Below are 12,760 nucleotides of genomic sequence, written 5' to 3' on the forward strand. Positions count from 1 at the left end.
TGGTTCTAACACTTCAGAAACATAAGTTTGTGTAATCACTTTTAGTTTTTGGGTTGTAAAACGATCGCATGTGAGAAAAAAGGGGGGTTTCATTGCTACCAAATGTGGAATGGGAACGAAATAGATCAAGAAACAATGTTATATTTATTGACCGAAAGGAACGATTGCAATACATTGAGTAGGTGTTGAATCGTGTTCAAGGACCTCCAAGAACAGCATTTTCAATGTCTTCTCTGCTTAGTGCATAACTAAATCTCCTCTCAACGTCTTTCTCAAGATTTCCTGGTCCACTCTTCAGATATCTGCAAAACAAAACATGTGAATCTTATCAAATTTGAAACCAGTGTCTGACCTTTCCACCCCAAAACTAACAATAGAAATGGAAATTTTCGTTTGCTCGTGTATGATGGGGGCAAATAAATTAACAAACTGAAAAGCCATGATTGAAACAGACTAGCTAGCCTTTCTCCCACTCTCTCACTCCAAAACGTTGAGAGAGGTTCATCCCTATTCTGAACCTTTTGATTCATCAAAATGTTCCCTAGCATCCAAGAAAGCTTAAAAGCCAATAAAGCATCAAAATAGCATTAGCCATGCTATACAATATTCCCTTGCTCTATTCCGTAATCTACAGCTACAAAAAGCAAAGCCCCAGATTGTGTTTCGTCCTCAGCTGCCTTGTTTGACATACTTTTTATTCTCTCCTTAGAGTCTTCATTATGAAATTGGTCATCTGTTGGGGAAGTTAACTGGCAAATGGAAAAGGCTGTGCAAAGAAATCTAATTCACTAGGATGAGTAGAACTGGATGTAACAAGGTACTAAACTGAAGTCCTTCATTTTCTGGAATGAATAATGTTCTATTGCAGCTCCATTATGCTCATTTAAACATCGTAAACGACATTTGCAGTTTGCATTACATACTATCTCCCTTTCTCTGGACAAATACATTGCATGCTCAATACCTAGAAAATTTACATGCTCAATATCCTGCTTCAAACATCTACATAACCACCTCTATGAGCAGTCCAGAGGCTCAAAAGTCTAGCACTGTCCATCTTCCCAGCCTTATCTTGACCATTGTTTCAATACAGACAACTGCTACATATCATCATTCTTTTCTCTAGAAGATAGTAATATAGATTAAATTACAATTTTTGTCCCAGAACTTAGAGGATTGTGTCTAAACAACCTGAAACAAGCAGTTGTTATGTGCATGCTTGAATGAACACAACCCCAGAATCAAAATGACATGCCTGAATTCGACTCAATTTTAAGAATCCAAAGAGAAATCATGGGAAAAGGAAATTCCAATAGAACTCTAAGAAAGTAAGATGGCATGTAACCATTGAATGATTCATCTCAATTCAATTAATGAACTAACCCCTAATCAGACAATGCAGTTAAACGATAAGGAAGCGAAACCCAGATTGAGAAACATAAATCTTCAACATAAAAAGGGGCAGGCCTATTGCTAACCTTATATAGAGGTCGGTGACATCAAGGGAGAGCTGGGCGTGCCATTCAGGCTTCTCGATTAGCCACAGGGCTCGGTCTTCTTTACTCTGGTAAAATCCTAAGCTCTTCAGCCAAGCCTCGATACAGGGCAAGCTGTGAGAGTAGAGGGGCTTCTTCTTTTCCGGAAGCTTGCTCAGCCACTCGTCCTCTGGAGCAGAGAGCTCCTCTGCTTCGGACGACCTGGAAGAGACAAGGGTAAAGCTTTTCCTCAGGGAATGGGAGATGGGGTTTTGGAATTGTCGGAGTTTAGGGGAAATGGAACGCCAAATCGGTGAAATTTCGGGATAATTTGAAGCAGAAGATGGGAAAACATTGTTACAAAGAGAGCCAAAAGCGAAGGCGATGGACATTATCCTATCAACAATCAATCTATGCGTATATTTATCAAATTCTCTAACTTAATTGCAAATTTCTCTACTAAGAATAGGAAGTAGAGAGAAAAAAAGGGCACTTTGGACTGGCGGTTCGAGGACTAAGAAGAAGAACCAAACTTGGGAAGGAAAGCAAGAGCGGGGCGGGCACGGGCAAAGCCCGTCATCGGTTTTCTCCTGGCATTTGTTTTTGTTTTTTTTTATACAACGTGGAATTTGAACTCATGACCTTTTAACTACCTTAACCACTTGAGCTATATTCGTTTTGACTTCTCGAGACATTTGTTGTTAAAAGATTAAACTTACTTATGTATCTTTTTTATTTTCTATCTGCTTTTGTAATTGTATATTTAAAAAAAAATGAAAACATATCAAAAAAAAATTGTGAGTAAAGAAAAGTTTTTAAAAATATAAAACCAATAACGAAATAGTTAATTAAATAATGATGTGTTGAGCAACTCGTTAGGTTATATTTATATTTGGAGTACTTGTAATGTGTCATTTACTATAAAATATAAATAAGGTAGATTTATGAAAATAATTTTATTTATTAACATGTTTGGCAAAAACATTAAATTTATTTTATGAAATTCAATTATTTGTTTGTATTTTTTAATTGAATTTGAGCTTTAAATGTTTCAAACGGTAATTCAATTTTAAATTTTTAGAAAGTTTTACTAATTGATGTGTGAAAATTGTGGTTTAATTGGATTGATGAATTTGTGGTTTAATTGGAATTGTGGTAAATTTAGTTGGCTTCGTATTTCAACCCTTCTTTTTATTTATTGTGTAGCCTGAGAACTTAACAAGTAAGAAATAAAATTGGATTTATGTCCAATGAATCACACCTACCAAGAAAAAGTATTTTGTTTTTGCTTTTGTTTGACCTGTAGTCATATATGAACTAGCCTAACGGTATAAATTAGTAACACTTTTCCCACAGGATCTATTACGAGAAAGGAATAATCTAAAGTTGTTTATGATCTAATATTCGTAGAGGGGATTTTTTTTTTTATTATGTAATTTGATAAGTACAATTCTCTGTAAGTATTCTTATTTGTGAGAATTCTACCAAGTCTAGAGAGAAAATTCATCCATTATTGAAGGGAGTTCAAGTGGTGTTCTACATCACAAGAGAAGCTTATGTTTGAAAAGATTCAATCAAATGAGGAGTCGATCCTTATGCTTGAAAAGATTCAATCGAATGAGGAGTCGATCAAGTATTGCGACATGATTTAAGACGAGAGTTATACAGAAAAATAGATTTTCTCTATTACAATTGATAATAATTTTCTAGATCCGTAAAATAGATTTTTTTAATAATTCAATATCTAATCATAAATTTATGTTGAGGTTGCGACGCCACACTTAAAAAAAAATTTAACTTTTATATGTTACATACAAATCATAAAACTCACTAGAATCCAAACCTCTTCCCAACTTAAAAGTTTTTAAATTTCATCAACTTGAGAATACAGAACAACTTTAGAGCAATGTTTTCTTTCTAATCATATATATTTTGATTGTCTTTAAATATATATCCAAGCACCCAAATTTTCTGACAAGATTTCATTTAAATTATCATGTGATAAAATATGATGAATGTATTTTAAATAATGATATTATATTATATATATATATATATATTACATGTTCAAAGTGTCGAACATCAGTTGGCCAAGCCAAAGTAAGAGAGCTTGCTTGCTAATTGGTACATCGTTAATGTGCGCCACAAGTATTATTTAGGAATTAGGATGTGTTGAAAAAATCAGATAACATATTAAACGTGGGAAGCTTCCAAAAGATATCTAGGCTAAAGCAATTTTTAAATTGAGAAAAGTTAATTGATGGTAGAGATATTATTTATATCGAGGCTATTAGGATTCGAACCTCCGATTTTAAAGAGGAGTAAGTGCCAATTATCGGCTATGCTCACGTTGGCAGTAATTGTCCCTTTTTTAATCTGCAGCAACTCAAAAAATATATATAAAATACTTAAAATTTCACGGTTTTCTCTAATTTGCCCTCCTAAATTTTTAAGGGAGAAAGAACACACATATGTGTATATAATGTTTGTGCAAAATTTTACTCATCCTTTAGAAAACTTCTAGCTTTGTCTATTTGATACCAGTCCTTTTTTTTTTTTTATTGATTTTCACCCATAGTAAATTTTTTTTCTTGTGTGTAGGTGTTTCAAAAGATTTTTTTTCATGTGTAAGATAATCTATATTTTTACATTTATTGTTCTTCGAAGCTTTTTTCATCTTTATTATATACATTTCATGAAATTATAAAATCCAAAAGACTAACAACAAAGTAAAAAAAAAGTCACCTAGTAACTAGAGATGGATTCTCCATTTGATTTTAAAAAAACAAAGGTATTTCACATATGTTTAGATATTGACTTATTCTAGCCTATGAGTTTGCTAATCTCTCTACATTTATAGAAATCTTACCATTAATCTAGGTTTCAGAACCAACTTTCAAACTACACTAACATAATTTACAAATCATAAGCATATATGCAGATGAAACAAACCACGACATAAACCTAAATTACTTTTAAAATTATATATTTCAAATCAAGTGGTTGTGAGTTCGATTTGGTTAGTAGATATCTCCTACTTATTATCAATTTTTTTAATTGTACGTTGGTAGGAAGATATACCTATTTACTCGTAAACATCTAAATTTTATTTCAAATGATTCAATTTACATGAGAATGATAGTAGAAATCATTATAAATGGGGAAGAAACAATAATGCAAGGGTTCGAACACAGAACTTCACGTTTTGATACCATATAATGGATGAATAAACTACCCTTCAATCCAAAAGTTTAAGTTAATGGGTTGAGCAGATTTAATTCATGTATTAGATATCTAACATATAACTTAAAAGAAAAGTCAGGGCATCGTAAAAGGTATTTGAACCATTCAAAATTCAACCCACTGTTTTTTAATCCCTTTTCACTAATTCTGAACATCTTCATGAGGTCAACAGCTTAAAATTCAACTCTCTATTTTTTAAGCTTCTGTTCTTATCTCTAAGCCTAAATAGTTATTAAACTAATGAATCTTCTGTCCTTGTCGAATACTTTAAAAATAAGCAACATTACAATAATAACATAAAAAACATAGTCTAACATATCTCTGAACTATCTATATCAGTTTCATGGTAGAACTCTTCAAACACTTGAGCATTTTTGCGCCCTATAAATAGTTGTAAACCCCTTTTGAAACTTCAAACCAAGAAAGCTAAGGAGATCAAGCACCTCAGCAAAAATGGCTACAAGTAATTTGCAAACTCTTGTTCCTGTTCTATCTCTCCTTCTCCTGGCTCATGTTTCGACCTCCTACGGGGGTGGCATTGCGGTTTACTGGGGCCAAAGCGCCGCTGAAGGAACCCTAAGAGAAGCATGTGCCACAGGAAGATACAAGTACGTTATGCTTGCTTTCCTCAACAAGTTCGGCAGCGGTCGTGCCCCGTCGATCAACCTCTCTGGCCATTGTAACCCCGCAAATGGCGGTTGCACGGTGGCCAGCCGAAACATCAAGTTCTGTCAAAGCAAAGGGATAAAGGTTCTCCTCTCCATTGGAGGTGGCATTGGAAGCTACTCCCTTGCATCTCCTACTGATGCCAAAAACTTTGCCACCTATCTCTACAACCACTACCTTGGTGGCCGATCATCCGCTCGACCATTGGGGGACGCTGTGTTGGACGGTATCGACTTCGACATCGAGCTTGGCTCGACTGCGAATTGGCAATACCTTGCAAGGTACCTAAAGGAGTTGAGCAAGCCAAATAAGCGAGTTTACTTATCAGCTGCTCCACAATGTCCATACCCTGATAGATTTCTTGGCAAAGCCCTCAACACAGGCCTTTTCGACTACGTTTGGGTTCAGTTCTACAACAATCCTCCATGCCAATACCAACCCGGCAACATCAACAAGCTCATATCCTCATGGAATCGTTGGACGTCGTCGGTGAGGGGCTCAGGGAAGATTTTCCTTGGCTTGCCAGCAGCTCGAGGAGCTGCGGGGAGTGGATATATTCCACCTAATGTGCTCACTTCTCAGATTCTTCCCAAGATAAAGAGGTCCCCCAGATATGGAGGAGTGATGTTGTGGTCTCGTTATTGGGATAAGCAGACAGGATATAGTTCTGCCATTTTCAGAAGTGTCTGATATATATATATATATACATATAATGATGTTCTCTATGAGCTTCGAATAAATTACATAGGGGCATTATGTTGTTTGTATTATGTTGTGTTAGTTTCTTTCACGTACTGTCTTTATATATAATAATCATCCTATGAAGGTGATAATATAATAAATCTTATGTTAAATTTGTTTCTTGTTTTGTTTTTAGAAGATTCTGAAAACCGTATAAAAGATCTTTGTTAATCAAAGTCAGAGATAATATGAATGTACAACATAAAAATTGAAGTTTTCTACCCCAAATTATGATGGTTATATTTCAAACTCTCTTCAAGTATTTCAGAAGTCAGAACCACATTTGAACACTCTTGTTGAGTAAAAACATATCATTCAAAGATAAAATCGAAAACCATGGTATAGTTCAAGGACAAAATTGCAAATCTCAAGCTAATTCTACCAAGGCAATTTTGAATGACATATTTTAAACTTTTAAAAGCTCAAGGAGGTCAAAAACTATAGTTTAACCATAGTAACAATAATAATTTATCAACGTTGTTTATTAACTTTTAAGCCGCGGACACAAGTTTTTATTACCAAGTTGATTGCCCAAACGCATGAGTCATGAGTTTTCCCATCCAATTGATAGCATTTGTCCCAAGTATCCAAGTTCAGATTGGTTTTGATAGTCGTATTTTAAAACGAAATACTAATTAAGCACTCTAAAAAGAGAGGGAAAAAAACATTTTTACATGCTTTTGAAAATTGGCACGATTCAACCAAACTGGCATTTTTCTTTAAGGGATGAGAATTTCAAAAGATCAACTGGATTCTGTTGCGGGACAAACAAATCAGGAAGTATGATAAGGCCTGAATTGAATGACATAAAATAATAAATTGTGAGTTCAGAGTTGGAGGCTGTTCTTCAACTAACAACTAGCTAAGCTACACAGTTCAGGCAAATTATTGATAAAAGATTAGAGCTACACAACCCAAAAATTATACCAGAGCTAGCTAGCTACACAAGACAAAAAACAAGGCATCTCATACTTCTTATATAGACACTCATACTCTACTCGTACTCGTAGATTAACAAAAAAACAAAGAATAAGGAAATGTAGAGGTTCGCATACTTATGGGAGAATAGCAAAAATAATGAAGGCTGAATAATTAAGTAGCATTTCTCACGTTTCTTGGTCTCTACTCTACACTTTACGCACTTGAATATTGTGAGTAGATGGGAACCGCCATATGGGTTGTCTGCCACTCTGAAGGAGTGCTACCTCTTCTCCTTCCTTCACCATTCCTTGCCTCTGTACACAACAAACTTAATGAGTCAGAACAAGGTACATGCTCACCAGAAAATTTAAGTGCAGATCAAGTGGAATTATAGTACGGAGATCGCATCTCTTTCATCTGCCGATGGCAATATCAGGGGAAAGTTCAGTCGAGATCCACTCAGTTTTGATTTCAAGGACAATGTCTCTCAAGTTACTAGTACCTTTCTTATTTGGGGTTCTTCCCACTGATTGGTATTTTTGGGATTAGTTAGAGATGTGGTAAAACTGTTGGGATAGAATTTGAAAAAGCTTCCATGAAGATTTCCAAGTTGAAGATCAAACTTTCTTAAATGGTCATCTAAGTGAACAATGACCATATGCATCACCATATTACTGGAGAATACACGAGGACAAGAATAATAAATAATTTAAACTACAACCCTGCACCTTCTAAGTTATAATAACCTGCCATATTATGCAATAAAATCATTGCTAAATGGAAACGAAACATAGTATTCGTACTATTTCAGAGAAGGCATTAAAAAGGTTCCCTCCAGATAAAAGAAGCGAAAAGAGAAAACAAATTGCAGATAGGACCCATACCTGAAGCAGAGATAAGGCATCAGCAAAGGTCTTCTCAGCATCATCAGAGAACTGCATGTATATGGGGCACACTCCCTGATATAAAGCCAACCTCTGTTGTATTGTTTTACTGCATGGCACAGTAGGGTATTTAACGATAGTGATACTATCATAACTAAAATCCAAGAACCCGACTAAATTTTATATTTCCTACTCATGAATTACTCCTTTGGCCACATACAGGAAGAAAGCATTTTCATCCATGATACTAGCCTTTTCTATAAGATCCTACTAGATGCAGATTAACTCAGTGGACCAATATTGAAATGGCAAACATTTATATCAATAATGGACTCGAATTTTTGTATCTTTGTATGTGATGCCTACATCAATAAGAGCACCTTATGCCAATACTTTGAGCACAATAGAAAGAACTATCAAGATCATGAAGTATTGACACATAAATGTGGAGGAAAGAAATAGGAGACTAGAGAATAATAAAGCAGTTCGATGAAAACAAGTTTTGGTTCTGTCAGACAATAAAATAAAAAACAACAAAAAGGAAAAGAACCAGAATCTTGAATGCAATCGTATCTAGGTGACATGATATATGATTGGCTTTCAAGTACACAAGCAACTCACTCGTTTGTAAAGGCAAATGTTGTGCCAGATGGTCGATAATGGCTAAGGAGGATAGCCATAAAACCAGTTCTAGTGAAGACAACTATTGAGGTTCCAAGAGTGTTGGACATCATTGTTGCATGATAAGCAAACATCTCGCTCATATGGTTCTACATAAAGAAAAGTAACCAAGTCAATGTCATGGAGAAATAGAACTAATGAAAAAACAGAAGAGTGGAAAGAGCACAAAATTATGTTCCTACTGAAGTATTAAATAATTACTAATTTTTAAACAACCTTGAATGTTTGGCCGAGATTCAATGGCATTTGACCACCGGCTATGGTCGCTTCAGTCCGTAAAGCAACTGTATGCATTACTTTCACAGCTTTTAATGGGAATCTGTAAATGGGCAAAGTCGGTGTTCAAAATGCAAGAACATACTTATTTATTCCTATTTTATTTCGTAATGCGCTCAATATCTGCACGTATCATGCCTTATAGCTTTTAAAAACCAATTAATCAATATGAATTATTGTTTTGCAGAATCATATCATTCTGTACCCACCGTAGAACACTTAATCTTGGGAACCATCGCAAGATCTAAAGAAACAACATAATCTGACCCAAAAATTCCTAAGTGCACAAAACAATATAATATGCCCCAAAAATATGGGCCAATCACATGTTCTAACTAATGTACTAAGGAACTCAAAATAATAACTCACTTTCCGTGAGCAGTTTCTCCAGAAAGCATGACTGCATCAGCACCCTCTCTAACAGCAATAGCAATGTCAGATACTTCTGCTCTGGTTGGTGTTGGATGAACAATCATACTCTCAAGCATGTTAGTTGCCACAATGACAGCCTTCCCCATGCCACGACACATGTTTATTATCTCCTCCTTCATTTCAATCAAGCATGTTTAGGAAGTTTGGCGAATAAAACACTAAACATCTCTTCTAAGAGTGAAAAAAAGGCACAAGGGGAAATAATCTCCGCTGCCTCTCTTTCATTGGGAAACATTAACTACCTGCAGAAGTGGAACCTCTTCAATAGGGAGTTCCGCACCAAGATCACCTCTTGCAACCATTGCCTAGAATGATAAAAGGGATTGCCCCTTAAATTAGCAATCAAGCCCCAAAGTATCAACCAAATTGAAAAAGCTTGAACTGAATTCAACATTAACTCATGAAGATCCAGTCCGATTCTGTAAAGAAATCTAATAATTACCCCATCAGATGCTGTAATAATTGAATGCAAATTTGGTATGGAGTCTGCGCTTTCTATTTTTACAATTATATGAATGTCAGCATCACAGCCTGCAGAGTCAGACAATTTATTAGCATCCAAATCGACTTTATAAACACAACATAGATATGCAGTTGTTTACTTTTAAGATAATTCTTCAACTCATGAACCACTTGTGCATCTTTAACGAAAGAGACGGCATAAAAATCAACTTTGTTGTCAACTCCAAATTTTATGTCATCCCAGTCCTTCTCTGCAAAAATACATAAAGCAGTACAACATATTTGTTGGGTCACAGCAGAAAAATATTAAAAAAAAAAAATCCAGAACACCCACGTTGTCCACTACTAAAAAGGAAACTTCAATAAAAAGTGAAATTTGTAGGAAATGCTAATTCAAAATCGAACCAGTAATGGAAGGCAGTGTTGCACTTTTCCCTCGAACATTTAAATGTCGTCTGGACTTGAGCTCTCCTCCATCAACAACTTCACACTTCACCGAATCCTCTGTCTTAGACTTCACCATCAATGACATCATTCCACCTATAACAAGATTTCAAGAGTCAATGTTGCTGCAATGCATGAGATGATGACAAAAAAGCTTTATCTCTTCTTGATATAAATTTCAAGTAGTAATAATCTTAAGATGTAAAATGAAAATTTCATTTAAAATAGTAAGGATAGTTTACAACGTATGAGAAAGAAAAAAAAAAGTGAAATTAGCATTAAAATACAAATATAAGGGTATCTTTATACAGTCATTAAATGAAATTAACATGTCCCCAAAAGAAAAATGAAGCCACATAAGTATATCAAGATAATACTACAACGTCAAAAATCATATGCTACAATGCCAAGACTTTTCACCGCATGGAATGTAAACTAAGATTTTAATCATTAGGATATATACACACAGAAAGGAGAATCAAATAAAAGAATGCGGCATACCATCAACAAGAAGCATGTCCCCAACTTCTACATCATTAACAAAATCGTCATAGTTTACGCTGACAGAATCTGGAGTACTAACACCTCTCCGTATGGAAAATGTGAATTCCTGTCCAGTCTCTAACAATATTGGTTGTGGTAGGTCACCACTCCTAACCTCAGGACCCTGCAAAATGAAATACATGATTAAAAAGAAAAACCCTGAATGACGTAATGGTTATACCAAATTTACCAAAAAAACAAAAAAAAAATTAGAAAACGTAATTGGTTACATAATGAATCGGTCTACCGTTTGTCAATATTCAGCACAAGGAAAAAATCAAGGCTTAAAAGAGACAAAAATGTGAATAAAACAAAAGGGTATGTATGACATTAGCATTTCAGCAGTCAACAAACAAAATGCATTGTAAAGTTGAAACTGTAGACTTGTTTTTAGAAGATTCTTTTAACCTTGGTGGTGCATCCTTATCCTCTGGCAGAGTAAAGATGGATAATACAATATTTGTAAATTCCAGGAAAATTGAACTTGTTACATTGAAAAACATTTGTTGCTAGGTTAATGAAAGTACAGAACATATGAAAATATGAAAATGAACTTGCCTTGGTGTCGAGCATGATCGCAATGCAGTTGTCTTGTGATTGCGCATTGTATTCTCTGACTAAATCTATAACTTTCTGATGAGATGCATGGTCTCCATGAGACATATTCAATCGAGCAACATTCATTCCAGCCTCGGCCAGTTTCCAAATCATTTCCTTCGTGTTAGTCGAAGGACCAATCGTGCACACAATCTTTGTCTTACGTCTAACTGTTGGTTTGGACCACATTCCAACCGGTGTATCACCAAGTTGTTGAACTGCTCGTAAATGTTCAAATTGCTCATCTGCCTGATAAGCAAGATTTAGAAACATATTAAGACGAGAAATTTTAAATTCACTAATCACTAGCATTTACAGCCAATGAAGACTACACAGTATCCATTTCCATTGGTAAACAAAATAAGAAAACTAGAAGAGGATTCTCGGCAACCATTCATATATATATGTTAATTCATGTTATATTACTATATATAAGGGGAAAATCTCATTTTCTGATGATTTACTTTCTCAGCAACAGCAATATGCATTCTGAATTTCCAGCCGTACAAAACTCTACGCATCCAAATGCAGGAATTATACCCAATTATGTATCCGTACAGCTTGAAGCAATATAATAAAATACACCATTTAGCTCCCTGAATGCTACGTGCCTGTCATACAGCTCCTTAATTCTTACAGATATTCGAATTCCATGACTCCAGCTCCCCTTGTTTTCTCAATCTTTTCGTAACAAGCAAATAAAAGCATTTTCCTAAAAAAGTTAACAGCTCAAAAGATCACAAACCTTCTGAACATCCTCAGGTGATACTGGAACAACTGCAGCTTGAGCAGCTCTTTTCGCTGTGACTAGACTTCTCCTGGAAACAAAGTTCCAACTCTTCTTCTCGTGCGCCAGCACTTTCGAGCCAAAACCAAAAGACCGAGCCTTGTCCGCCCGGTCCTGCACAGATCCCGAGCTAGGGCACAGGAATGTGCTGCAAATCGACCTTGTAGCCACCACCTGAGACATTTTACTAACAGAAGCAAACACAGAGAGAGAGAGGCTAAACGAGAAAGCTCCCAAGGAGAGATTTAACGAACGGAGAAACGCTCGATGAAACGAACGTAGAAAAATTCGCCGCTATAGTCCGGCGGAGATTCCAATGTATGAGGGAGAGCTTCGGTTGTATCGAAGAAATGGGAAGTTAGTAGAGTAGCGCGGTTGAGCTTCGTGCGAAGCGGCGATTTTGCTCTTGAAGTCTTTAACAATCAACAAATACAAATAAACAATACGGGGCCAAGCCAATTGTCAGCGCGTGCAGTCAACTCGCCCTCCGTGAAAAATGTGCTACATTCCACAATTTGTCAATTGGATGGGCCGTCATTTGGGCCTGACCCTGAACCCTTTTGCGATTCCTTTTAGGACTTTTTTCAGAGGCCCAACACATGCTCATT

At 35.7% G+C, this 12,760-nt stretch overlaps 3 protein-coding genes across 3 annotated transcripts; 1 reads left to right on the plus strand and 2 right to left on the minus strand.

The window, feature by feature from the left end:
• Positions 1 to 121: 121 nt before the first annotated feature.
• Positions 122 to 2,048, minus strand: LOC111011693 (tRNA dimethylallyltransferase). Its single transcript, XM_022285558.2, has 2 exons — positions 1,479 to 2,048; positions 122 to 302 (listed from the first exon to the last, which is right to left on the minus strand). The coding sequence occupies exons 1-2, from the start codon at positions 1,865 to 1,867 to the stop codon at positions 197 to 199; spliced, it is 495 nt and encodes a 164-aa protein (XP_022141250.1). The 5' UTR covers positions 1,868 to 2,048; the 3' UTR covers positions 122 to 196.
• Positions 2,049 to 5,060: 3,012 nt separating this feature from the next.
• LOC111011647 (hevamine-A-like) lies at positions 5,061 to 6,245 on the plus strand. Its single transcript, XM_022285499.2, has one exon. It carries the CDS (start codon positions 5,172 to 5,174, stop codon positions 6,072 to 6,074), a length of 903 nt encoding a protein of 300 aa, XP_022141191.1. The 5' UTR covers positions 5,061 to 5,171; the 3' UTR covers positions 6,075 to 6,245.
• A 661-nt stretch (positions 6,246 to 6,906) lies between these two features.
• On the minus strand, positions 6,907 to 12,560 carry PKP-BETA1 (plastidic pyruvate kinase beta subunit 1). Its single transcript, XM_022285297.2, has 12 exons — positions 12,111 to 12,560; positions 11,327 to 11,614; positions 10,727 to 10,892; positions 10,187 to 10,321; positions 9,922 to 10,032; positions 9,762 to 9,850; positions 9,562 to 9,624; positions 9,257 to 9,432; positions 8,828 to 8,930; positions 8,552 to 8,700; positions 7,931 to 8,039; positions 6,907 to 7,360 (listed from the first exon to the last, which is right to left on the minus strand). Exons 1-12 carry the CDS (start codon positions 12,333 to 12,335, stop codon positions 7,253 to 7,255), a joined length of 1,722 nt encoding a protein of 573 aa, XP_022140989.1. The 5' UTR covers positions 12,336 to 12,560; the 3' UTR covers positions 6,907 to 7,252.
• Positions 12,561 to 12,760: the final 200 nt, after the last annotated feature.

The sequence above is a fragment of the Momordica charantia genome, assembly GCF_013281855.1.
Source record: "Momordica charantia cultivar OHB3-1 chromosome 10 unlocalized genomic scaffold, Mcharantia_2.0 BLBB01000010.1, whole genome shotgun sequence".
Lineage (NCBI taxonomy): Eukaryota > Viridiplantae > Streptophyta > Magnoliopsida > Cucurbitales > Cucurbitaceae > Momordica > Momordica charantia.

What these genes read in the sequence shown, in the direction of transcription:
- LOC111011693 (XM_022285558.2), bottom strand. Translation starts at nt 1,867, where the DNA reads ATGTCCATCGCCTTCGCTTTTGGCTCTCTTTGTAACAATGTTTTCCCA. An exon ending in GTCACCGACCTCTATATAAG is followed by an intron (nt 303 to 1,478) that starts GTTAGCAATAGG and finishes TTTGTTTTGCAG; the next exon opens with ATATCTGAAGAGTGGACCAG.
- LOC111011647 (XM_022285499.2), top strand. Translation starts at nt 5,172, where the DNA reads ATGGCTACAAGTAATTTGCAAACTCTTGTTCCTGTTCTATCTCTCCTT.
- PKP-BETA1 (XM_022285297.2), bottom strand. Translation starts at nt 12,335, where the DNA reads ATGTCTCAGGTGGTGGCTACAAGGTCGATTTGCAGCACATTCCTGTGC. An exon ending in AACACTGCCTTCCATTACTG is followed by an intron (nt 10,033 to 10,186) that starts GTTCGATTTTGA and finishes GTATTTTTGCAG; the next exon opens with AGAAGGACTGGGATGACATA. An exon ending in TTATTACAGCATCTGATGGG is followed by an intron (nt 9,625 to 9,761) that starts GTAATTATTAGA and finishes TTATCATTCTAG; the next exon opens with GCAATGGTTGCAAGAGGTGA.